General features: G+C 42.9%; 2 protein-coding genes across 2 annotated transcripts in view; both read left to right on the forward strand.

The window, feature by feature from the left end:
- nadka (NAD kinase a) overlaps positions 1-27,462 on the forward strand; it is a 265,406-nt gene that overhangs the window by 194,822 nt on the left and 43,122 nt on the right. The gene's annotated exons all lie outside the window — the stretch shown is intronic.
- On the forward strand, positions 657-25,863 carry cfap74 (cilia and flagella associated protein 74). Its single transcript, XM_067239083.1, has 38 exons — positions 657-717; positions 1,390-1,480; positions 1,687-1,836; positions 2,509-2,610; positions 2,744-2,848; positions 2,979-3,152; positions 3,519-3,629; positions 3,782-3,884; positions 4,190-4,347; positions 4,586-4,802; positions 4,934-5,093; positions 5,832-5,971; positions 6,077-6,195; positions 9,323-9,389; positions 9,472-9,561; positions 9,905-10,120; positions 10,307-10,439; positions 10,866-10,978; positions 11,962-12,084; positions 12,197-12,318; positions 14,979-15,107; positions 18,507-18,594; positions 19,760-19,933; positions 20,371-20,504; positions 20,595-20,871; positions 21,110-21,274; positions 21,422-21,519; positions 22,199-22,333; positions 22,728-22,837; positions 22,926-22,981; positions 23,350-23,469; positions 23,597-23,752; positions 23,949-24,075; positions 24,167-24,321; positions 24,732-24,864; positions 25,021-25,148; positions 25,331-25,465; positions 25,759-25,863. The coding sequence occupies exons 1-38, from the start codon at positions 657-659 to the stop codon at positions 25,861-25,863; spliced, it is 4,980 nt and encodes a 1,659-aa protein (XP_067095184.1).

Consider the following 27,462-nt stretch of genomic DNA (forward strand, 5'->3'; position numbering starts at 1 on the left):
CGATTCAGGGTCTCCCTTAAATGTCACGCAGTGACATTTATTGTAGGATATTGTGCAATAACGACAGATGAGAATTCCCCATTTCCTCAATATGACATCTGACGGTGCAGTGTTTCACCTGCCTTGATTCTTTAGGACCCTGAGGAGTTAACAATTGTATTTGTCAAGTCTTTTGATATCAGACAATTACGTGGATAGGTGCAAGATAGGCCAATACCCCCCCGCCCTCCACTCTCTCTCTCTCTCTCTCTCTCTCTCTCTCTCTCTCTCTTTAATCTTGTTGGAATCGCCACACTTAATTTACATATAGGTACCTGACTTTGCACATAGAACGTCATCTTCTGTTCTTCGGATTTTATCACTGTTCCATACTTTCATTATAGATAGAAGGCCAATACCGCTGAACCAAGAGTGAGGGGGGTCCACAAGTAGCAGCAGAATTCCCAGAGGGAATCTTAAAACAGGCTAGACCAGATATTCCACGTGCGGCCCACTTGCCGTGAAATGTAACATTATTCCATTAATCATTGTATCCATCATTGCACCATCAATGCAACCTTTTCAATTGCACAACATTTTGCATCTCCACTGCGTGCTGTTGAAGGGGCAAGGGGTTACCTATTAGTATATGGTTAGCTCCTGTCCTCGTGGTATCCATGGAAACTCCTGACAACAACAACAATAGGGTGTCGTGCACTCTGTACCTGGTGCTAGCTAGTAAGCTATCTTGAATTAGAAAAAGCACGACGGATAATTAGCTCTAGCTTGTTTGAAAACCCCATCACAACTTTTAAACGTTTAATAGCACAGAAGGTTCCACGTTAACTTGGGTAGCTAGCTATATTGTCATACAGGCGCGTCTAAAGTACTGTACTGTACTGTACTGTACCGTGCAGTAGCTAGCTACTGTACAGTACACATACGTAGCAAGCCTGCTATCGACTACAGTACAGGAGCTGATGATATGCCCACCGGGAGTTTCATTTTTATGTGCATAGCCTATTTTTCATGTGTATAGACTAGTCGAGGCGGATTTTTTCCACACGTTCCAACCACCCTAGCATGGGCTAAACTGTATTTCCTTCACCTTATTTTTGCATAAGTCAGGTGTAATGGATGCAAGGAAAAGTTCCTCACTCATTTCACACATCTCATCTGAGCATCAAGCTCCACTCAACACTTGGACAGATGAGGAAACAGGCGGTATTACAAATTTATTTTAATCTGTGTTTTGTAAAGTTAGAAAGTTACTCTTACAAAGTCATCTCTACAAAGTCATCCTTACAATATGAATAGACAACTTACTGTGCTATATTGTCAAAACATAGGCCTATATATTATACAATATGAATATGATATATTTGAACATTCATTTGCCCCATATTTCAGATGAAGGCACAGGAGGTGAGACCTTCCAAGAGGATGACCCAGCCCTTCTAACTGAAGAAGATCTGTTTGGAGAAGTTGATGCTTCAATCTGGTGAGAGTTTGATGCCTTTTAAGGTTACAAAACATTTATTGATGATGTGGTCAGAACTAGAATGTTTGTTTCAATTATGAGTATTTGCCATCATTCACAACAAATAAACTTGATGATGATGATGTAATATTACGAAGGTATGTCCTTGTGTATACATTTTGTTGCAGTTTTTGAATGTGCAGCAATGCTTTGCATATCTTCTCTAGGGAGGACAGTAATGGCGACCTTGCGGTGGGGGTCGGCACCAGCGGAAAGAAGAGTTACGCCGAGACAGCACGGATGTTCAAGCTGAGACAAAACCTGGACCAGCTGGACTCCTTTCACAGACAGAAGGAACATAATGTGCTAAAAGCCAGGTCAGGATCTGGCAACTTACAGATCTTTGCACTTCCACCTTCATTGGAATAGGCCCTTTTTCATCTTTTTATATTGTACCTACTTACATTGTAAAAAATAGCTGAAGTAACAATTCCATCCAACTAAAATCAGCCATTTCTAAATGGCTTCATAAACCAAGCTGTGATCGAGACTGTGGTACAAATTGTGTCTGTGATTTTGCTCTGACAAATACTCACAGTAAAAGACTGGCCAATATAACAGTTGAGTGTTTTCAATAAGAACATAAAACAGCTCTGGAGCACTTGGCTTTTATCCAATATAGCTTGCTGTTGGTTTTTGCCATAATGGTGTTTTTCTGCTGTTGCATTGACCCCAGTTCCATATTGTGTGTTGCACTTCATTAGATTGCAAAAAGAACATTGGGCCATTCAACACTGTAGAATTTATATGTGTGTATGAGCATGTTGAAAGCTTCAGTGCTCTTTGTTTCAATACACCTTCTTTAGTTGCTTGACAGCCCAATAAATAGTACCTTCCCCGAATCACTTGTAAAAAATATCCATCCAATAATTCATTACACAGATGCCGCAAGCACACTGCAAAAAACACTGCAGCCTTGAAGAAATGTTTTAATGAGACGGTTATGTTCAGTGTTTTTTCAGCCTTATCTTTTACCTCGTGTTTACCAGGGAAGAGCTAAGAATTTGTCGTCAGAATATTGCTGAACTGGAGAGGCAGAGAGATGCAGTGGAGGTGGAGATAGATCAACAACAGAAGGATGCAGACAACAGGTATGCTTCGATAAGCAATTGAGATCCGTTATCGTTCCATTTGAAAAGGAACGGATGAGCATATCGTCGCTATGTGTCTGCTTAAAACTGAAATGACAATACAATAGTACCTGGTTTCCGTGGTTTCTTCCAGTGCGTCAGTGTTTCGTCTCAGAGCCCAACACAGACGCCTGTGTCAAGAGCTGCAGGCAGAGGAAGATCTGGAGGCCCATGTGACCAAGACTCTCAGAGAGCATGAGTGAATAGCACCAAAATCTAAATGAACTTTCACTGAAGTTACTTTTGAGTCACCAACTTCTGCATGTTTATTTGTTGCCTGTTTGTGTCTCTTGTTCACTCTATCTCTCTCTTTCCTTCCTCTGCTGCAGACTGGAGCTGTTGCAGGTTGAGGTAGAGCTGGGTCGTTTCTCTCTCCTCCGTGAGGAGGTGCAGGAGGAGGAGCAGGCCTACCAGGCGCTGCAGGCCCAGAGAGGAGCTGCACGGCTGCAGATGGAGGACGCTGCAGCCCTGGGGCTGCAGCGCAAGACCCAGCGCCTCAAGGCGTGAGTATGCCAAACTGCCCTGTCTCGTGCTGCTGCTCCTTTTTGAGATTAGTCTGTGTGATGATTGATTTCTGTGAAGAAATGTAACATCGATTGTTTTCAATGTCATCGTTGTTTGGTATCCACAGATCTTTATAGATTTTCTTTCCATACCAAAACAAAACAAGATTATATGAACAGCTCAAAGGCCACACATTAACATTTATACTCTGTGGTTTTGACATATGTATGTTAAGTTTCTTGTTTTGACAGAGAAAATACCTTCTAAAAATGCAATCAATTGTGATAGTACAACTTTATAAAGTGATCCCAATGTTTAAACATGCAACAATGCATTAAATCTATCTGTTCTGTTTGTGTTGGCAGGAAAAAAGAAGCCATGCTGAAGGAGGAGGAGGATCGTTGTCGGAGAAGCAAAGGGCAGGCCCAGGCCAGCCGCAAGAAAGCAGCTGTATTCTTAAAGGAGACAATTAAAAGGTAAGTGTAGTGCCTTTAGTGCTCAACACTTGGAGCTTATGCCAACATGTTGTAGTCTCATACTACACAGGTATTAACTTACTGTAGGTTAGCTCTTTAGAAAATAACTCTTAAACTGCATAGTATTTTGTCTTACCTTATTTTGTTTTCAGTTTGCATCAGAAGGATGTGGAGGAGAAGCAGCAAAGCCATGAGCTGGTGCAGAAAAGAATGCAGGCAGTCCTGTCATTGAAATCGAACATTGCAGCTACTCAAGTAAGCAGTGCATAACTCACTGAGGGGGAATGCAACATGTCTGAACCTCAGGCTATTGTTTTATTCACATATGGGTTCAAATAAAAGAGTACTCAAGCTTTTCAACTGAGGATGCTGAGTGTTCCGCCTGTGGGATTTTACTCTGTCGATAACAACATGTAACAAGAAGCTTGAGCTTTAACAGTTGGATGTCCTTCATAATTTTGTCACAGAAAGCAGTCTATACGTTAATACCAAATTCGGGTTGAAAATACTGCCGTTCTCCTGTACTTAGTTCACTGTAGTGTATATTTCTGTTGTTCAAGGAACGGCTGAGAGCACAACAGAGAAGGGCCGTGGCTGAGGCCCAGAGACAGGAGCAGGAGGAGAGGCAGCTGAAAGAGGCCCTAGAAGCACAAGGCTCCAACAGCACCAAACACATGTACCAACAGAAGAAGTTACAGGAGTTCCAGCGAAAGAAAGAGTGGGTTCTCAATATATCTGTGTTATCCTACTGTGTTATACAGTATTCCATCTGTGTCTGTTTTGTAAATATGAGCCTATAGGACAAAGAAGGGCAGTTTGCAAAAACAGTTTTTACTAATTGTTTCATATGGAACTGTTAGATTGTTTTAAACTCAAATATACAGTATTTCATTGCAAATGTATGGTCCCTGCAGATGTTGTCTACTAGTTTGGCTTTGTCGATGCACTGTTTTCAGGGAGTTTGAGGAGAAACAGAAATCCAACAGGATGGATATTGTTGCTAAGTTACTGCTGGAAGAGGAGTCTTTGGAAAGAAAGAAAAGGCACCAGGCTTCGATGTTACTTCCCCCATCAGTTAATAAGGACAAGATGAGGCAGACGAGATCTCGAAAGAAGATTCTGCAGAGCCTTGATCCACAACCTGCTAAAACTAAGGAGAAAACAATCAGACAAGTCAGTTGTAATTGCTCAAACATTCTGCATCAGCTTCTACTTTAGTCTGTTCATTAGGATGTACAGGATGAATAACTTTTTCCCCACATACATGGGGGAAGGATAATCATTTCCATCCACTATCCCCCCAGGAAAGTGCGTTGAGTTTCAGCAGCTCTTCGTCAGACCAGGAGGACCTGAGAGAGTGCGTGGACCTGGAAGAGGAGCAGAGCCTGAGGGAGAGCCTGGCTCAGCCAGAGTTCACTGGCCTATGGGACCAGACACACCAGGTAGACACTGAATACAGCACAAGCAAATCTATGGGATTCTACATTTTGTGATATAAGACTGAATATATATATATTTTGCTGAAAGTGAGGCTGATTATTGGGATGATCCAACAAAATATACCTCTAACACAAGAGAAAAACAAGTTATTCTCTCCAGCAGCAGCAGTTCTGTCTTTCTATGTCGCTACCTCCCTTTCCCCTTACTCCCACTCTCTTTCGCTCTCTCTTGCTCCCTTTCCCTCACTCTTCCTCGTCCTCTCTCGCTCTCTCTCCTACCCCTGACCCCTGAAATCCATGGCGACAGGCATCACTTTTCATTTGCGGATGCTTCTGAGCCTTCCAACAGAACGTGACAGTGCAGTTCCGATATTTCTGCGTGTAAGAAGTCATGGGGAAACTGCTTTTAGCATGCAGCTTGGAAAATTGTCATCCTATCAGACTAGGCTGAGGTGGAGATTTAGAAGTAAGCTTAGTTGCTATTTAGAAAAGCAAAGCAATAAGCTTACTGGCTAAATTATTTAGCTTTACATAACTGTACTGAAATCTGCAATGTTGTCTACATATCGATAGCACAATACCTCAAATTTGTGTCTTGTTTGTCTTCATATGGTTTTGGCTTTGTGAGACAGACAGTGTCTTATATGGGAGGACTCAACCAGAATGTAAAGAGCATGTCAAAGTATATGACCTGAATCAATGCCTGCCCCAATTGTCTGCATGGTTTTACAGAGCAGCCCAGATGAGGAGGCTCTGGACAAAGCATTTCAGTCCCGGGCAGCCAGACAGGACATGACCCTGCTGCCTGTGGGGAAGCCAACAGCCCCTCCTAAAAAAGTCACTCATGGGAAGGAGTTAAAAGGCCCACCGTTCATCAGCAAGCCCGAGGTCGTCGCCTTCAAGGTGCACGTCTACATACCCTTTGTATTAGTACACTCTACATATACAATCACATTGTATACAGGCTGGTTGTTGTTGTTGCTCACTTCGCTTACACAACTGTTGCAGAACTTTGAGGTGGGACAGACGTACAGGAAGAAGATCATCCTGACTAACATCAGCTACATAATAAACTACTGCAAGCTGCTGGGCATCACCCGAGATCTGATGGATTTTATTACCATAAGGTGAACCATCTTTGCAATACACTTGTCTTCTTCAACTGTCTCTATTATTTTACACCAGTAATTTTCCTTTGGTTGTCCTGATTGTCATTGAGTAGAGAACCGAAAGTATCTGTGGGGTGTAATTGGAATGAATGTCCACCCCTCTCCCACTATAGATGCCTAAACACTGAGTCAGTCCAGTTGCTTCTCTCCCAGTCCAGGAGCCTCCCTCCCACGGCTGAGAGAGAAGCGGTTCTGCAGGTCACTCACACGGGATCGTTTTCTCCCGACATCCCTGTGACATGATGCGGTTACGTGGGCCCTCTCTTCTTCTCTCCTCTCTTTCTGCCTGAGCGAGTGAAGGATCTCCCCGGCCGTGCCAGAGTCAAATGAAGCTTAGTCTGACCGGTCCTGAACTTTAACATGACACGTCAGCACACATCATTCTCCAGCCCCCCCCTTCTCTCTCTCTCTCCTCTCAGTGAGCCGCACACTGGTCTCACCCACTATGGCATTTCTGAGTATCATGACTCACAGAAGGTGGAAGATTTCTTTAATACTCTATCACCTTGGGAAAAGTACATTTGGCCAAGGTGCCAAAAGTGAGCGTTTAGTTTCTTAGAATATTATTGTACTATAAGCAACGCAGTTAGGATTTATATAAATGCTGGTGTTTTACTATTTATTTGCTATCGATCGCTTAGCCATAACAGTATTCTGACAGTATTATATAACAGTAATGTGATATCTTCCTATTTATGTTTAATTGTTCAGTTTCATGGCTGCTCAAAAGTATACTGAAATATCTCAGAACAACATTCTCTGCAGCCAGAGAAACGTCTACCAAAATGCATTTGAATTATTTTTATGCCCACAGTTCCCTCTGCTACGCCCCCTGAAAATCTAAAAATGTCTTCCCATCTTTCTACCCCCCCAGCATAGCCGTGTGTGTGCCAGAGCTGTTGCTCTCTCCACCATGTCTTCTCAGACACCATACAGGGACACTAGGTGTACAGCCTGGGCTTGCTAAACATCAGAACGCTTTATACGAGTGCAAAGCAAAGTGTTTTCTCGGCTTAATACGTTTTCTAGCACCACCTGAAAATGATTTTGGCTGATAATAAGACTCCCCCCTGTTCTTGCTAACATTGAGAAACATAACGCTGTGGAAGCTGAATATTTTACAACTTATTTTCTCTTTCTCACTTTATGGCTGCTCATGACATATTATAGCAATTTGGGTATTTGTTTTTCCAGTTTGCTACTGAGGTGAATAGTGTTGACTCGCAGTAACCACTCTGTTTAGTGTAAAACCAGTGAGGGTTTAGATAATATAATACAGGGTAGAGTCCCTCTGCTCCCATGAGCTCCTGGATATCTTTAGTCTACAGTAAATATGGCCTCATTTACAGTACAACACACCATGTCTGAAAACATGGTCTCACTCCAGTTCAATCCCTAGTGAACTGTTCTCTTTTTTTATGCTCATATTTTTTCAGATCATCTTTGTCTGACCTAGAAAACAATATCTCTATGTATTCATATAGCCCCTTGATGCCTGCCTGTACTGAAGCTGTCTCAAAGTGTGCATCTTTGTGCAATAGAGTCCTCTCATTGAGACGATGACAGACGTTAGGGCAGTTCTGTTGTGCTGCTTGAGAACATGCCCAGTTTGGACTCTTTCATTCACCTCCAGGTCACAGCTGGGTACTGGACAAGCAGACGAAGTTGCTTGGACACCCTTGGCCAACCATCAACATGATGATTATGTTGGTTACAGATGGCTAGATAGTCAAGTAATTTAACATTACATTATTAATAGTATGACAGAGTAGATTTGGTATATAAATACAATTTTGGCTAGAGACCAACATTTCAAACAAGAAGTAATTAAATGCATGCACTTCACATGTGCCCATCTTTATTTAACCAATGCAAATGTAAGACTAAAATCACCCTAGTCATACTTATTAAACCAGGTGGCCCCCAAGATGTGTTGTCATAATTCTAAAAAATTTCCCTTACATATTCATAATGAGAAATAATCCTGTTTTGGAAATATACAGACAACGTCAAGGCATGTCCCTTTGGTGTCAGCTAGGAATGGAGTCAGCTAGGAATGGAGTCAGCTAGGAATGGAGTCAGCTAGGAATGGCACATTTTACCCCGTCCTCATTCTCCGTTTCCTCCATCAGAGGATTGTCCCAGATTAACACACAGAGAGAGAGAAGACTCAAATAGAACATGACATTAACCAATGCAAATTGCAAAAGCATATTTCTGAGAGGCTGATCATGGGAGGCTAGCTTGTAAATGGGTGGTTGCAATTCAGCTCTATACAGTTGCAAGATATACAATCATCATGATTATTGAGACACAATCAGCCTGTAGTTATGTATTTCCTCCTACGGCTTTATGGTTTCTTCCTTACTTCAATTATTATTGTTGTGGTTTTCTTTCTCATAGTTTATTGGCTTTTGAGAAGTGATTCTGCCTGCTGTGTGCTATGCTCTATTGATTGGCTACCCTTATGCATTTTTTAGAGGAGGTGTCTGAAGAGCTCGAGGGCAAGTTCTGTACTGTAGCTTGCATGTGTTTTCCAATATAAATGTAGCAGTGAACTGCCTTATATTGTGCGTTGTCTTTTAGATAGCCCACTTATTTTTTCCAGAGCTTGACATCTAATCTATCTGGATACAAATATACAGAACAAATGGAAGGTTAGATTAATTATTCAGGAATTCCTGAAGTGTGATCCTTACATTTTCATTGTTATCATTAGAAGATTCTCCTCTTGTACATAAAAGTGAAGATGCCAACATGTTGACTTTTGACCCTGTTCTTTCCAGTATTTTTCATATATTCCCCCTGAGAATGTTTATCTTTTTGCTTCCAAATAATGCAAGATTATGCTATCATAGAATGCAGTTTTGAAAAGTCCCTATGTGTTTAAGAATCAAAGTAGTTTCTTCATGCAGTTTATTTATCATTGCATACGTATGCTCATCACATCATCAGTGCAATATTGTCTCTGAACATTCCTCAGAGCATAAGATAAGATGGGTTTTTGGTTTTTAGTTCTCCTTGCGGAAAAGCATTTTGGAAAAAGATTGTAGTCTGTAAATAGTTTGTCCATGTTTGATTTCAGCTTCCAGCCCCCTGGACCCATGTCTCCAGGAATGGCCTGTGAGATGCAGGCAACATTCCAACCCATGGTGAGTCTGGACACAGAGGCAAACCTTGTTTTCCTGTAACCATATGCACATTGATAAATAATGACATCATGTATGTCCAAAGATAAATAAAGATTTGGAGGGAGAAGTCCAGTTTATGTCAGCAGCCGGCCCCTTCTCCGTACTCATCAGATGTACGATAAAGAAATGTGATGTAAGTACTTCCATATAAGGACAGTCTTAAAGACTGGCTGGGGTATATTGTACTCTTTCAGTGCGCCTCTACCATATTTCATGTAATGGCTATCCTCTATCCTACTTGGCCTCCTAATGCAATTGATTTATACCTCTTATACCTTTACTATGCTCATTGCCTGAACATTACGCTTTTGTCATAAATTAACTACCTCTTTCCCTCAAGTCTTCCATACAAAATTGTCCTCACTAATAGCTTCCATGCATATTTCCAAATCCTCATGATAGGTCCATTTGTAAAATAGATGCAACAAAAGGTACGTTTGCATTGTATTCATGTTTGTCTCGTGTCTCCCTGTCAGCTGGCTGTGGACAGCTGCCTCATTGACTTTGGTGCCCATGTGGTGGGACAGAATATTTCACGGTACATCACCCTAAACAACAGGGGGGCCTTGGGCACCAATTTTACCCTGGTCCCAGTAGACTACCTCAACCCAGCAGAGACCCAGAACCTAACCCAGTCACCAGCCCAGGTCCAGGCCCAGATCTCATCTCAGGCTTCCTCCTACAGTACCCAGGTGAGACTAGGATCCCAGCCCTGAATACCTTAGCTGATTCAGGGTGGTCCCTGTGTCATTTCTGATTCAGCATGGGGACATTAGTACAAAGGTAGTCATCAGAAACAGCTTTTGTGTCGGTGTGAGAATGATATTGGCCTCATAACTGATTGTGTTTGTGTGTGTATGTGATATGTGATCTCATAGCTTCCCAATGACAGCAGCAGTTCAGTAGCAGTGTCTGATGGTCAGGGGAGCACGGCATCCAGAGCCTCTGGAGACCACAACGCAAAACGAGAAAGTGGGAAACCCTCTGTCAAATCCGAGCAAAAGCAGTCGGGTAAACACACACACACATACACAAACTGAGGGTTCACCTTGTGCCGACTGCTGACTCGGATAGAGCAAGCGCTTCTTATCTCAGACCCCTCAACTCAGCATGTCTTCACAGTAATATTCTTCGATGCTTCTTTGATAAACTCAGTTTCATTGTCTTTGGAGAGATTGTATAGAAAATGTGGAGTCGACTCTTAGTTAGCATTTTGTTCTACCCATGTTAATACCCAACATTCTTATCTTATCAAAACTTCAAAAACCAACTAGTGGAACGGGAAAAGTATGAATCGAATGTGTTTGTGGACCGTGTCAGCTAAGCACATGCAGATCACCGATTTACTCATGAATATAGTATTTCTATACATTAATTAATATAATGAATCAGTGAAGTCAGTTCATAAATGAGTTTCTGCAGCTGTTTCCGAGGCAGGCGTGGCAGAGGCAGGACCAGGAGGGGTGCCCTCAGAGAGGGAGGGAGCCCACACCCTGGAGGCCAGTAGGGAAGAGGCCTCCTCAGTCACCAGCGACATCACTATCCCAGAGGTAGTGCTCTAAATGAATTAAAGATAAGATTTTGCTTGTGCTTTGTATTTGGGCCTTTATTGGTCTTCCATACTATCTGCCTTTCTTCTACCCTTCTCTCTCTCTTTCTTCTACCCTTCTCTCTCTCTTTCTTCTGCCCTTCTCTCTCTCTTTCTTCTGCCCTTCTCTCTCTTTCATCTGCCCTTCTCTCTCTCTTTCTTCTGCCCTTCTCTCTCTCTTTCTTCTGCCCTTCTCTCACTCTTTCTTCTGCCCTTCTCTCTCTTTCTTCTACCCTTCTCTCTCTCTTTCTTCTGCCCTTCTCTCTGTTTCTTCTACCCTTCTCTCTCTCTTTCTTCTACCCTTCTCTCTCTCTTTCTTCTGCCCTTCTCTCTCTCTTTCTTCTGCCCTTCTCTCTCTCTTTCTTCTGCCCTTCTCTCTCTCTTTCTTCTGCCCTTCTCTCTCTCTTTCTTCTACCCTTCTCTCTCTCTTTCTTCTACCCTTCTCTCTCTCTTTCTTCTGCCCTTCTCTCTATCTTTCTTCTTCCCTTCTCTCTCTTTCTGTTTGTTTCTTGCTGTCTCTCCTTGGGTTGTCTGCCACAGGGTCTTTAGCACTAATGTCATGTGTGCCTTGAGGCCAACATGTAGTTCTGGGCTTGTTCTGGGCTCATTACGCCTCCCTTGGGGGTAATGGTGCATTGCTTCTCCCTCTGTGCAGTGCGTGTGTAGGTGTGTGTTTGTGTGAATGCAACTGTGTTGATTGTCATTTAGATTTATATGTTCATCCCCTGAGTTTGAATGCTTCTACGTTCCCTGGTTAAATGATCAGACCAGGCAGTGTGTTCTCAGTGTTGATTGAGTGAGGTGCCAATGCGTTTTTTTCTTTGTCCCAACTTATTGTTGATTGTTCCCTTTTCATTCTTGTGTAGTGAGACGTGACTTTGACATCAGTTCAATGTCCTTGTGTTTCAAATTACAGTCCTTTTTTCATTTTTTTGTTCTCTCTAGGGCAGGGAGGGCCATGTTGGCCCATTTGAAAGTGTCAAGCTGGAGATTGTTTTCAAACCTACCATACCTGGGAAAGCTAAGTTGGACTTCAACTTCCAATTCTCAGAGCCATCTTGTGCACCAGTAAGATATTCATTCCTTTCACCTTGCCTTGGTTTCTCCCCAAGACAACTTTTATTAATTCTGGACATGTTAACATCGTAGTTTTGACAGATGATTCCACATCTACTCCCAGATACCTGTTGAGGTTCGAGGCATGGTTGTGAGTGTGCCTGTGTGGGTCACTCAACCGAGCATTGACCTGAAGATCTGTATGTTTGATCGCCTCTATCAAGACACCATCGTGGTACAAAGCAGGTGGGTCAGTTAATGATCTGTTACAGTCCTCTTGTATCTTAATATCAACATTAAAAGGCTTTAAACTATACGCCTTTATGATTTAGATGAAATGATATCATGTCTTTGCCATTTTTTGTTGTTGCAATGCTTGGAATAGTATGCCTTAAAATAAGCAGAATCCCTTTGCAATCAACTACACAGAAACACAGAACCAGTTCACTTCTTATCCCTCCCCACTGAAAATAGCAAAAAGCCATCCAGCATATTGAATTATTTAATAATGGGTTACAATGTCCTGCACAAAAGTCTTCCTTTAAAAAGCACCTAACCCTGGAACTTTAAAGTTGGAGTGCTGGCAATTTTCTCTCTTGCTTTTCAGATGCTAGACTCTCCCAATCCCCTGTGCGTTAGATATAGAATTGAAGATTACCAAATCCTTTTTGATTATTATTGTGATACATCATGATGTGATAGGGTTCAGATAACACAGCACTGTTTTTGCTGCCCGCGAGTCGTTGTGTCACGTCACCAACGGGGGATTTATGTCAGCTGCCATCTGGAGCTCAGACACACCAGTGCATGTGATGATGTGACGGCGATGGTGTTTCTGAGAACGCCTGGTCTCAATCCCCAAAAATACCCAAAGGCTGCAGAAACCAACAGCAACCAGCCAGCATATGTCACTTTTGCTTTTGAAACCATAGTTATTTTAAATACTATTTGGCAGGCAGACGAAGAAACCAGCATTGTACAATTTGTCTCCATTGGAGTTGAAACAGCCCTTTGAATAGCTGACAGTTTTTTGGGGGGAAAAAACGGCAAACTGTAGTTTATGCCATGGTTTAGAGATAGTGAGCGAATAACGAATGAACGATTTAATCATTTTTGGTCATACCAAGAACATCAAGCATCGTACAGTATTGTCATGATCAAGCTAATGATGGAGCTTCTCCAGATATAAAGAACACTGAAAACCACTTTCACTGACACATACTGGGGAGCTGAAACAGGTTCAAAATAACCTGCCCTCAATTCCCCCTCCTTATTTTTAACAGTACCTGTTTTTAGTGCTGCCAACCACTAGCCATGGGGAACCAGGCTGAGTTGGTCAACGTCTTTTGTTTTAATAGTGCTGCTATTTTTCCTGGAAAAACTCACAATTTTTTTATGTAATCTGCTGGATTCCTGGAATGAAGCAGGAAGGAAAGAGTGCTTGGTATCTCTCAGAGCTGTGCAGTTTAGTGTGTAGCCATGCCAGGAGAAGTTTCTGGTGTGGGTCTGAAGACCCCATAGGCCACACGAAGGCCGCACAGTAAACCATCTGGCCCTGCAGGAAATACAACTTTGTCATGGATAGCATGAGCAGGTAGCAAAAACATGGATAATCATGAAAGCTGATTAAAGACAGGTTTATAAGACATACAATGAAAGAATAATCTCAGAAAGAATCTCCAACTAATAAACGTGCGTGATCACCAGATAGAAATCATCCATCCCTTAACCAGGCAGCCGGATTGCAGAATATCTTTCAGTTGTCCAGCGGTAAATCTCGTTGATATGGAGATGTCATCAAATCTGTAACTACTATTGTTAAACCTCAGATAGGCTAGATTTATTACTTATCTGGTGTATTAAATTACAATGTCATCAAAGTATAATGCCAATAAGGAAAAACTATTGAGAAGGTGGCACTGTTAGAGGACATAAAAATACTTTTCTGAAGCCAAAATGCTGAGTTTGCAGATTCTTTCTCCAAATCAGAATATGTAATTGCTGTAATTGATTATGGTTTATGAATATTCCTCTGAGAGCAGTTTGAAGGTTACAGTTTGGCTCATTCAAAGATAGTCGCTTAACACCCCGAATTATCCCAAGTGTCCTTTCCTCAGGCAGCAAAGCCATCTGTCTGACCCCACTATTTAAAGTAGGTCATTTAATTTAAGCAGCAGAAAAAAAACTGAAGGACCTCACGCTTTTGCCGCAGTCAAACATTCTAGCTAAAGGCTCATCACTTTCACCACTCTATTATCTCACCTCTGTATCTTTGGAGACAAAAGTAGCATAAACCTTTAGGAATACAAAACAGTGTTATTCACCAAGCGGAGGAAATCTTTACCTATCGAGGGTTTGAGTTTGGAGGTGTGTGTGTGTGGGGTAGTTTGACTGTGTGTGTGGGGTAGAATTCCCAGGGAGGATGGGCCAGTTAGATCACCAGCTAACAGGCGCTCCTCACCACGGGCACAACCATCTGCTGGATCCCTACTGAAATTGGGTCACCTAAATGATGAGGGGCCTGAGTACACTATAGCATACATGGCAATTTCATGTGGTGTCAGTCATGCTGTCTCCTCACCATGTCCTTGTCAGGAACCCCACGGCAATAAAGGTGCTCCCAGGGTGACTACTGTATGTGTGTACGATCACATAAAGCTGCCTGTTGGCACTTTTTCCTTTAAGGACTGTTCTGCTGTTCAAAAACATGAACATTGAATACTTTATAGGGAATCCCATATGATATATACAGTATGTAATAATATATTTCTCTATGCACTTTATATTCTGCATGTCACAACTGTAAATGGATAGAGGCAGACTGACCAGATTCGGGAAATATTGATGTGATATGTGAAATATTACTACAAACATGGTCTGAGCATTACCTGTCCTTTGTATTAAAGAGCTAGCACAGCTCTTCGACTGACGTTTGAGGTGTGTCCGGCGCTGAGGAACCACATGGAGATCCTGCCTAAGACTGGCTACATACAGGCAGGGGCCAGCTTTAATGCACAGCTCAAGTTCATACCCAGGTAAGCATGCTAAGGGCATAATGATCATAGATTACTCTTTTATAGTCTACTATGTTGCGTACATTTTGCAGAGCCTGAATATCACATAATGAAAGCAAGTGCCAGTACTGTATCCCAAAATGTTGGCTTTTATAATTTTTATACCTCCGTTATTATCTTCACAATTTGACCACAGTGCAGATTGCAGCTCAACACAGAAAATTGAGTCACGTTATGTCTTCTGATAATGACTTTTAATGGTAATTTTAGGACGGTGGGTCTATTTTTAGGATGGCGAGGCTGAGTTGCACTGCAGTTTGAACACCAGGGGACTGGGTAGCAGACCTCCAGAGCAGCTCTGAGAGGCCTTTAGGATCTACAATGTATGGGGGAGGGGGCACAAGTTCTCCCGCCCGGGTTTTTACCAGAGTTTAGCTGCCTGCCTGATAGCTAAGAAGATTTAAGGTCTGACGATGGCAGTAGTAGAGTATTTTTCTTCTTTACTTGACAAAAGTTAATGGTACGATGGCACGGCCCGGGTGCTGGAGAGGAAGAGAGGGAGCCGCGGTAATCTGACTTAGTGAATCAGAGAGAGCTTTAAAACCAGGATTAAAGGATAGCATTACTACTACGGTGCTGCAGCATACACCACCATTCTCACTCCTCCTCCTCTCTCTCTCTCTCTCTCTCTCTGCCCTCATCTCTTCATCCATCCACTGGTGAGCAGACCTGCTTACAGTATGCAGTGAGCTATCGGCCCAAGTGCTGCTTATGTAATGACGGACACTGGCCCAATGCTTTCTGCTCTATTTTACTATGCTGCTGTTCTCAGCCAATGTAAGCTCCCAGATATCCCCCATAAACATCCCTTCTGAAATGCAAAAGTTAAATGTTAATCACATCATCTTAATAAAAAAAATGCCCTGGTTGACGGATGTGCCTACCAAGAATATGCTCACACACGAGCAAAGAAAATCTTTTTTGGGGGGTCTGGGTTTGATTTTGTTTTGAGTTTCTGAACAGTGTGCCATCTAAACTAGAGCTAGTCCTGCCAGTGCTATGAGGCACACTGGTTAGTCGCAGTATTGTAGCATGCCTTCTTACCACGCACACACAGGCAAACCTGCTGTATCTCCATACGATGAGTCACCTCTTGCATTCCTCAGAATGGTGTTTATTTTCATCCTCCATCTCCTACATACCTTGTTCACTGAGTGTTCACGCACATTCCTGAAAATGTGTCGATGTTGACCAGCTTCCTGCCCCAGAGGTTATGCTCCTTTACAGCTCCACCCCCCCCTGTCCCCCTGTCCCCCTGTCCCCGTCTCTGTCACTAACCTTTCTCTGTCAAGAGTCTCTCACTCTCCATTTACTTGACTCATTAACATACATATGCCAAGCCATTGTCAAACTGTGTAAATATATTGAAATGCCTCTCTCTCAAGGACAGGGGTGATGTGGCTGTCCAGATAGTCATGTGTAGTGATAGTGAAATAGTGATGAGTCATGTAGGTTGCGTTTTGGTGTATATGAACTGTCAGAGCGAGTGAACCTGGATGGATGCCGTCTCAGATCCTAAACGGTTTAGGTGTAATCTACTGTATAAAGCGTCGGAAACGTGGCTCAACTCTGGCCATCACAGGCTGATAAAAGGGAGATTACAGTGGTGATTTAGTACTGATTTACTACAGATTATTGTCTACAGCAGCCCAGCTCTCTTCCCCCATGCAGTACATTCGGCACCTTTAAACCAATATCTGTAGATGCTGGTGTACCACACACACAGTAGGAAAAGGACTCATCAAGACTATCTTGGGTGACAATTTTAGGATGTTATTCCCTCTTTTTGATGAGGAATTATTAAGCCTCTTAATCCGTTTTAGAATCATTTTTTAGAATCACTGTTTTAATGTGGAAATGAAAGCCAACACCCAGTCTATATGAAACCCCTCATTGGAAACAAACACTGGGCTATAGTAACCATAACAGTACAAACTGGGGGGGGGGAGTGTTCCTCCTAATTCATAATTATAGGTGGTAAGTGATTCTTAGACTACATTTATGGGAATGACAAAACACAAACTCTTGTTTTCCGAAATCAAATGTCAGCAGCATACCCTAATTGCTACCCTAATAAATTAACACTCAAATTGAGAACATCAGTATATTTGCTGCCCATTGTCAGACAGTATTTAAAAATGGTTCTGTTGGGTTACATTTGGAGGAGACAATGGATCAGCTTGCCAGACAGCGAGTGGCATGAGGCAAGACAGTGGGATGCCTACCAACCTGAAACCTCATCCATCCACAGATTTTTTTTTCTCCAGCATATGGGCTCTGCGACAACCCGCCAAGCTTTTCCACTCTGCCCTGCCAAGCTAATTCAAGAGTGACTCTCCAGCCGAGATTCTATTAGCAGTCAAAACAAGATTGCTTCCTTAAATACATTCTCTGCAGTGATTGGTTAAGCTATCATGTGGCTATACTACTCTAAATTAGCCCAATCAGGCTTCAATGTCGACCTGTGCCCAGTGTGACATGCCTGCCCCTCTAAGTTTGGTCATTAGTGGCATACAGTGGAGCTTTTAGGCAAGCAACATTTCTGTACCTTGAGGGGAATGGAAATTACAACACAAACCGTTTAATGAATCTATCAGTTTGTTTTTTTAAGGAGGCATTTGTGGCAGGGCTTTGATGGCATTTAGAAAGCCCTCTGACATCTGGAAAGCCCTTCTAAAGTTCTTTAAAGCCACTGACACCCAACGCATTAGCTACATGCCTTCCACCAGCTTTACTCTTAAACACAGTACGAATTAAGTCAGAGAGAGAAAGAAAGACAGAGAAAAGAGATGTATATACAGGCAGAGAGAAGGAAAAATAAATGGAGGGGAAAGAGTTCGAGAAATATTGTGTGATAGAAACATGCATGCAAAGAGAGAGAAGCCGAAGAATCGTGAAATAGAGAGAAAGAAGATCGTAATTGCCTCGCACTCAGGACCTACTGTAAACTGACATCTGACCAATGTTTTCATGCTGATCGACTCTCTGTTCGCTTAGAGAGGAGGTGAGACATAGATATGTCAGTCCTCAGGAGAGCAGCTCTCCATACCCGGGGATGGGTTGGCTAATGGTTTACATAAGCTTGTGCATGACAGACAGACCTCTTTGAGTTGTTTTTACTCCCAACATCACCATGGCTACAGCCTACAGTAGTGTGGAGGCGCGCTCTCTTCCCTGGTGATCCTACCAATGTAGCAGGGGGAGGTGAGTCTTCCTTCACAGTGAAGCATAGGAGGTTTGACTGGGTTCCGTCTCTGTGTGATGCTTTCCCCATGTGTTTGCGTTAACGGGACTCTGAACTGCCATCTTTGATGGCTTCTACCTAATCTACTACTCTCATCTCCCCTGATGTCTCCCTAGACGGTCCTTGTCCGAGGATGCCAAGAGGTTTTTTGACAGTCAAACAAGTGTTCTGGAAGTCCCATTGGCACTAAATGTGGCCGATCAGGTTTGTACAGCACTGTGTACGTTCTAGTCTACCTACAGTATGCAGTGTCATACTGTCTCTCCCCTCTTTGTAATCCACAAGGATGTGTTGTATGTTGTTCTTCAGTGTCTAGTATCCTGAAAGGTCAGAGTAAGAAGAATTGAAAGTTCTAACTCATTTAAATGGTGGAGAGCTAAATTTATCTCCCACCCGGAGGTCCGGCATTTCTATGAGCACTAATGAGCCAAGCGTAAAGGTTATTGCAAATAGCCTTACTGAAAAAGTCCCCATAATATATGGAATACTTGTATATTATGTAGTTTTCACTTATTATATAAAACTCATTCAAATGGATAGTGAAGTATTTGTACATACAATCAGTTCTGAAGTGAAAGGAGTGCATTCTGGATGTATTCATGAGGAGAATATCGTCCTCTCGAAGCAACATTGTTGTCACTGACACAGATTCATGTTTCTCTAGGGACCTCTTTAATATCCTATTATAAAAACCTACCTATGTATTGATGTTTAGAAGTTTGAAAAGGAAAATAACGAGCTCAAAAGTTTCATCAGGTTGTAGTTACCCAAGTAAAATATTATGAAAATACATCTGGGATGATCTGAACACGCATGACTCATCAATAGAGAATTAACTGGACAGACTTACCCTCCAACCTCACCTCCAACCACACCTTCACATTTACCACCACTACCGACAAACTCAAATCCCGATATCTGCTCAGGCAGGGAGAGGAGAGGATTTGGACCAAGTTGATATCTGACCGAGCCAAAAGCTGGGCCAGGATGCTCCTGCAGAGCACTAAAGCTGTTGCCCCCAGTTTTAAGCCCAGTGCTCTTGGCACTCTCCCATTCCAACACACATACACACACTCCAGATAGGCTACGCGTCAGTGCTATGAGTAAACAAGGTCATCTGCCCCACCCATACACAGCTCTGGAGGACGTTGGAAGACAAAGCAGTAGGCTTGTGGCTCCATTCCAAACCAGGTCCTCATATAGACTACCTATTGATGTGAACACAATGTGCAGAAATGTGGTCTCAAGAAGTCAAACACTGATATTTTACCAGCTGCCTGTCTTCACATATGAAATAAGTGTATCTAAACTGCTGTATATCTTGAAGCGATTGACCAGCTCTACTTCTTACTCATCTTCCTCTGCTCAGGTGAGGCCTGTTCCTTTCACAGTCCATGCGGTTGTCACTTCCTCTGACCTGCAGTTTGACCAGACAGAGGTGGACTTTGGTCACTGCTCCATCTACGAGTCTGTCAAGACCAGCGTCCGCCTCACCAACCTCTCCCTCCTGCCCCAAGACTTTGGCTTCCTAGAAATACCTAAGGTGCCACATAAATGCACTTGGGTGAATTGTTCTTGGATGAAATGCACTAATATTACCTCTTAGCTTTGCAAATGATGTAATATGCTCACACTACATTTTCTAATTACGGATATGCTTTAGATCGGTGGGTCAAACACAAGATCAAGTTCCTACTAGCTAGATAATGTCCATCTCAATAGTTTAGTAGGGCAGGTAAAAGCATAATCCCAAATCCATGCAGTAATGACCGTAATGCTTCCACCTATCCAGTGTTTTCAGATGTGGTGGGTAGGGATGACAATGAGATAATCCTGGTTTTGTTCTGCCTGAGTTACCCTCATGCTCTCTAGTGAAGCGCTAGACCTTTGTATCCCTGCCTGGATGATTACTAAATATATAATCTCTGTTTTTGTCCAGGTAAAAGATTGTACTGAAACATTATAGTTTTGTCATCCTAGTTCATAGAGGTCCAGCCCAACGAGGGATTCGGCACTCTCCTCCCACTCGAAACCCTGGAGATCGATCTGATATTCAGCGCAAAAAAGGCTGAAGAGTACAGCTTTCAGATCAACTGCAAATCTGGAATTCATAGGTAACAAAGTTCTGTATTTGATGTCCTGCATCCCGTAGCCTTAGCCTATGGGGGCTGCATTAGGACAATCATCCATTGCAATTCTCACAGGGACTTCCCGATACTATGCCGTGCTGTGGGGGTCCACCCTCTGTTGGAGCTGTCCCACTCTCTGGTCCAGTTTGGGGCCACGGCGATCGGGGACAACTCCACAGCCGTGCTCCACGTAGTCAACTCCCACACCAGCCGCAACGAGTTCAGCCACGCGGTGCCTCGCGTGGGCAGGGGGCCTGTAGCGCCCGTGGGGCCCCGGCTGTTCAGCTTCGCCCCGCCTGAGAACTCAGAGATCATCCTAACACCCACAGCAGGTCGGGTGCTGCCTGGACAGGTAGTGGACCAATGCTGTCTGGGACATTGTTGGAGCTCTATGATAAGATTCAAAGTCTTCTTCTGATACTTTGATATTTGCCTTCTCTGCATTATAACGCAAGAGCGGTCCAAAATGACTTCCCACCAGCCAAACATGAACGTAAAGAAACGAGTGTAGTGTGAAGTATATTCCACGCCTAGTTTTTCCTATTCAGATTGTTGTACTGATGCTGCTGTCATTATGCACCTCCCTCCAGAGGTGTTTGGTGCAGGTGACGTTCAGGCCCAGGCTGGGAGAGCATGAGGTCAGGGAGGAGGCAGCGCGCCTGCTGTGTTGCTCCGAGGAGCTGCGTCTGCAGGACATGGAGAGGCACCGGGGTGCTGAGGCAGACGGGGGCAAACGCACCGAGCAGGAGGGGCCTGTAAGTGGTCGCTTTCCATATGGAAAACGCTATTCAGCGACACTGTTTTATGTGATAAAAGAGTCCACACCTGTGTTTTTAAAGTGCAAAAAGGAGCCAACCACAGACCCCAAGAAATGTAAGAAGACTCCTCCAGCCCGTCCCCAGGGGAAGCACGCTCTGAAGGAGAAGAACAGCAAAGTGTCCATCAGCCCAAAGAATGACAGCCCCTTTCAAGCTCCTAATCCAGCAGACATACAGCCAGGGTAGGGATCACTCTTTTGACAGACAAACATACGCAGCCTGCTAGTGAAAGATTTTGATTCAGCTTCTCACTGACCTGTCTGTCAATCCTCTTTTTTTTTGGCTCTTCTGGATGAACACATGTTAAACTAGCTAATCCACTTTCTTTCAGGCAGAATATGCTGTTTTATTGTGTCATTTGTGACATGGATTAGATGTGACTTCAAAACAGTATACTAATGTTGACCATATATGAACCATTTCACACATGAAAATGTAATGCATATACAATTGTTCAGCCTTGTTAAATACGAAGGCTTCCAATTAAAATTAATTTATATATTTCCTCAAGGAACTTCTTTGGTAAAGGTTTTTCTATGTAAAAATGTAAGCTCAAATAGGAACCTCAAGTTGATGTTTATTGCAAGATACAGCACTGAAATACAAATTATATTATTAAAGTTAGTCCCGGCTTGTACATCCATTAGCCTCGCACCTTGTTCTGAAGTGATTTCATCAATACGTCGAATGATTTGTACTATTACTAATATGACTGTAGTTTATATAGAACATTTCTGAAAGACTTATGTAACGTGAGAAGTGGAGCACACAAACAAGACCAAACAATCCATTACTATCAAAGATTTGCACAGTCTAGGATTCTTTTGGAACGGACTAGATAATGAATTTGTTTGTTCCCAGGTCAGACGAGTATGCGGCAGGAAAGGCCTCTTTACTGCACTCGTTTTCCCAGCGCTACAGCCGCTACACCATCCCCTGCTTCGTGTCGGAGGGAGACTCTCCCCAGGGTGACCCCCTCACGGGTCCAGCCTACAGGTACACACACGGACCCACAGAGACAATCACTACTGGTGTCCTAACACTGCTGTGCGTGTGAGCATTGTCACTCACATGGATTACAGTACATCTATTGACATGTGGTGGGGGTGTTTGTGGGTGAGGGGTAATCTTTGATTTCCAATCATCAGAAATCCCTCGAGATTGTTTGTTTAATGAAATGAAAATGTTAAGCTGGAGACTCGTTACTATAGAGACGGCGATGCATATGAAAATGCTAACCCCAACACGTTAGTCATTACTGTACAACGTGCTACATGTTTTCATCTGAAGCATATTCTTTACGTTCTAAAAAAGTTGACTATATTGTGGAAGAAGGGATGATTGTATCTGCAGGAGTGTTTTTTCATGAGATGTACCTTTTCCTCCCCAGCCCCCTCAATACACTCTACCTCGAGCTACTTTGCCCAGCTGTACGGCCCCCTCTAGTGGTGACATTATGTAATGACCAGACCACCATTGACTTCAAACAGGTTGCCGTGGGTCAGTCATTCTAAAGGTTTACTGGCATTTGATGTTTATGGATTGTTTATATTTCCAGGATCAATTGATGTTTTTTTTCCCATATTAGGTCAGAAAGTGGTCAAACAGATTACCATTCAGAATATCTCTCATGAATCTTTGGATGTATCCTTCATAATACACACACAGATACTGCCCCAGACTGATCAATATATACATTTACATTTAGTCATTTAGCAGACGCTCTTATCCAGAGCGACTTACAGTAAGTACAGGGACATTCCCCTGAGGCAAGTAGGGTGAAGTGCCTTGCCCAAGGACACAACGTCAGTTGGCATGACCGGTAATCGAACTGGCAACCTTCGGATTACTAGCCCGACTCCCTCACCGCTCAGCCACCTGACTCCCTTTTGCATATACGTCCTTATCTTGCTAGTGCACCAGCTCACACATGAATTCCACAGTTCATGCAGTCTAGAGTATATGGCAGGATTCCGGTCTTTGTATTACCTTGACCTTAAACCTGTGTTAAGCTGAGCTCCTCAGTGCTGGACCTGAGCGGACCCTTCTCCCTGCTGAACGCTCTCAGGCGGCTGTGTCCTGGAGGCACACACACCCTGGTCCTGGCCTTTACTCCTGCCCTGGGGAAAAAGGTAGGAGGACATTTCTGATTGGAAGATGAATATTGGAAACCACCCAAGCAGAATAAGGATCCTAACTCGCAGCTTGAAGATGAGGCGGGTGTTGTTTGAGTGAATGATGTGTCCACTCCCTTCACAGTACCGCGAGGTTATGGAGATCCTCACCCACAGGATGAGCATGGAGTTGAGGCTATGTGGGGAGGGAGTTGTGCCTGTCGTCACCTGCTCCCACCAAGAAAGCCTCATCAACTTTGGCTATGTGCTGGAGAAGGAAAGTGCCACTTACAGCTTCAAGGTATGCAGATAGGGGCCAACAGACACATTCACCCATACTCATTCAACTTCTCCTTCTCATTCGATCAATATTTCCCAGTAACCAAGTCCAACAGCTTCTTCTGATTCATTGCCATGATTGGGGAAGTTACTGTAACAAGAGGTAACTCATTAGTATGTGGGTGTGATATTGAGTTGTGATATATCCATTTGTTCAGCTCCAGAACACCTCGTCCCTGGATGTGCGCTTCTCAGTGCTGCTGGACAGCCAGGCTCTGCGGAGGTCTGACTCCCTGCCTGCCCTCATCAGCCCCAGTCCAGAGGGAAATACACAGCCTACTGTGGGTAAGACCTGCGCCTGAACCCACCAATGAGCCAGGAGAACTTTTCATCTGCTTCTCCCCATAGTCTGACTGTATCTTATCTGTCTTAACAGGCACCCAGAACTTTAGTGGTCTGAGTGTGTTCAGCGTGACGCCCATAGAGGGCAGTATAGCCCCAGGGAACAGCCGGGACATCACTGTCACCTTTTTGCCCGACCATGAGAGCCTCCACTATTCAGACAGACTGAGAGTACAGCTCATAAACAAGGTCAGAAGACAATAATCCATCGCTGTCCATTGTAATGTTAGGTTTAGGTTTAGGATTAGGGGTTAGGGAAAACAGAGTTAGTGATAGTTACAAAAATGTAATGTGTGTACATGGTTGCAGCTATTGCAGATTTGCACTTGTTAATAATCAAATAAATCTTCAGCGATAGAGTTAAACACAGCACGCATCTGGTATAATTTCTCTGCAACTCTGCAATGAGAAATAGGGAATCATTATTATGGCAGCAGGAAAACTGTATTTCACATGATTTAGTAAACTCACAATTAATCTGCGGTTCACGTATTGCTGAACTGTAGGAGCGGGGGGGGGGGGGGGGGGGTATCACGGATCAACTACGGTCTGTTACCTCTCTCTCTCTCAGCATCCTGCACTAACACTTTGCATCTCAGCATACAGTCTGTGCTATTGAGCTGAGGGGTGCTGCACGTGCTCACACCATGTACCTGTGTGGAGGAGACCCACTGACCGTACCCATTGATGCCCTCCTTCCTCTACCATCCTGGGGCAACTCAGAACTTAAAGGTAGCTTTTCTGCCCCGCCATGTCTTATTTTTATCACTCTCTCTCTCTGTCTGAATGTCCTTGATATCTCTCATGTCATGTCATATTATCTCTGTAATAATGGCCCAAATCGGGGTAATAATCAGTGTAATGCCCCTGTCTCTTCCTGTGGAGCAGACTCAGAGAGCCCTCCCCTGCCTGTGCTGCTGACTCTCAGAGGGGGCTGTAAGAAAGGGGCCATGAGCCCTGCCGTCAGAGAACTGGAGGTGGGCTGCATACGCACCCTGCAGCCTGTGGCCAAGAAGGTGCTTACACTCGCACACAGATATATCAACCTTGGCTACTGTCAATGCTAATGCCAATGCCTATGGTATGCAGTTATCCCCTAATCAGTCAAGTTTCTAGTCAATTCCTACACTTAATGTGATTCAGCACTCATACCGGACCTTTATAGACTGTTCTTTTCTGCTGTGATCTGTGACCGTAGAATGTAGACTTCAGCTGGGACAGCCTGCCCACCCTACAGCAGAAGGGGTTCAGTGTGGAGCCTAGCAAAGGGACTGTGGACGCCGGCAACAGACGCACCATCACCGTAACTTGGACACCGCCTAGTGGGCTCCAGGTAGAACTGCAGTACACTTGCTCTGAAAGCCTATGTTGCTGGGTCAATTAATCTAATCTTATTTCACCCACTGAATAGAAGTTATTTCAATTAGATTTCCATTTCTCTGGAATGGAAATGGTTGTGGTGGATTGTATAGAATAATTTCCAGTGAGGTCTTTCAGATACCGCTTTAAGGTTCTATCTCCATGCCTCTTTATGAATGCCATCCATAATTGTCAACATGTGTACAGTTTATACATAAGATATTGATAAGACACTAATTGTGTGTGTGTGTGTGTGTGTGATTTCAGCCTAATGAAGTGGTGCAGGTGTGTGCTCCCCTCATCCTGAGAGGAGACGATACAGAGGTGTACAATGTCACCTTGTTGGCCTTGGCCTCTGGTGCAAAAGACTAGCTTTCACTCAAAGATGGATGAAAAAATCGGGTTCAGATGATTAATACAGACACAGGGCATAGGGACAGAAAAGCTTTCTTTTTTTACTTCATCATCCTTTTGTAGATTGAACAATTGTTTAAAATGATTGATGTTTGATCTGTTTGGAAAATTCGAGATTAATATAATCTTTTCTGTCTGATCCAACCTGGATGTTTCTGTCCTGCTGTATATATTTATCAATTCACACGTAATTTGAGATCCCTTCAAATTTGCCATGTCCTAGTCTTTTTAATGTCAATGCAGAATTTACATTTACATATTTCAAACCATGATTTAACATAAATGTACAACTTCTAAAGTTTGTTTTAATTGAAGAGATTATATGTAGTTGCAGCTGAGTTTTATGGAGCAACTTTTTAGCAGAGCCCAACCCTGTTTCTGTTTTTCTCTCCAACACCAGTGTTGAACCTTATTCAGATTATCAACAAGCAAATGATTAGAAGCAGGTGTGCTAACTCTCCAGTAATAGGGATGTGCAGGTCCGGTCCATAGACAAGCCTGAATACAGGACATACAGGACTAGAAGGGAGAAGAATAATAGTTTTTTCACTATTACACTGGATTAAACCAAAGCAGTTAGATGGTCCTTATAGCTACGATAATAATAATCTGTCAATAATAATAAAGAGTGCTTTGGTTCTTCACAATGGATATCAATGCTTCTGTCATTTAACTGCATTTTCATTAAACCATTATAATTTATATTATTTTACTTTGAAGTAGTGAAACATAGTTTGAACAGTTATTTATGTTCCATAACTGAACATTGTATCATTTTAAATGCTGCATGGCATGACAAATTCACCTGCATGCTATGGAAACTTTTTAAATTTTATATTTCAGTGATCATATCATTTCACAGATAATCATTAATTCAACAACTATTTTTTCTTTTTTTTATTAAATGGTTCACTGTTATACCATACACATTTGACACTGTAGAAATAACAATGGAACTATTTAAACCACAGACTTTTATAAACAGCAGCTATAAGTAATTCTGTGTGCCTACCAATAGGACCCGTTGTTTCATAGAGATACATGCGGTAAGCATTTATCAGAGATTGAAGCAGATTACACTAAATCAGATTACTGTATCCCAACCTGGCTATAAAAAGCAAGGTCGTTATGAGCTTAGCCTAATATAATGTCACTCGCTTTATGAAATGCATTAGATCATATTATGTGATATTTGTGTTGCCATCCTTTTTCTAATCTGATTTCTGGTCTGATCTCTACTAAGTCTGTGTGATAGTGCCAATTATAGTTGCTGCTCTGCTGAGCTTGAGTGTTAGTTGTTTTTCATGGTAGGGTTGTGTGTGTGTGTGTGTGTGTAAAACTTGTGTCGTTCTTATATTTTCATAAACCATGTGAACACTGTCTGAAGGGCCAAGATTCCAAGACAAGCAAAAGAAGCAGTTGCTGCCTTTAGCCACTGGGTGGAAATACTTCCATTGCGAAAAATAACCACAACTCCCGATTAACATAAAGGTTTTTAAATACCAAATATAAAATCTAGATTGAAGCACAGAAAAATACAGTACATCTATTCTTGAT

Source organism: Osmerus mordax, chromosome 7 (genome assembly GCF_038355195.1).
Source record: "Osmerus mordax isolate fOsmMor3 chromosome 7, fOsmMor3.pri, whole genome shotgun sequence".
Lineage (NCBI taxonomy): Eukaryota > Metazoa > Chordata > Actinopteri > Osmeriformes > Osmeridae > Osmerus > Osmerus mordax.

What these genes read in the sequence shown, in the direction of transcription:
- cfap74 (XM_067239083.1), top strand. Translation starts at nt 657, where the DNA reads ATGGAAACTCCTGACAACAACAACAATAGGGTGTCGTGCACTCTGTAC. An exon ending in GAGTTCCAGCGAAAGAAAGA is followed by an intron (nt 4,348 to 4,585) that starts GTGGGTTCTCAA and finishes CACTGTTTTCAG; the next exon opens with GGAGTTTGAGGAGAAACAGA. An exon ending in ACCATCGTGGTACAAAGCAG is followed by an intron (nt 12,319 to 14,978) that starts GTGGGTCAGTTA and finishes TTTGTATTAAAG; the next exon opens with AGCTAGCACAGCTCTTCGAC.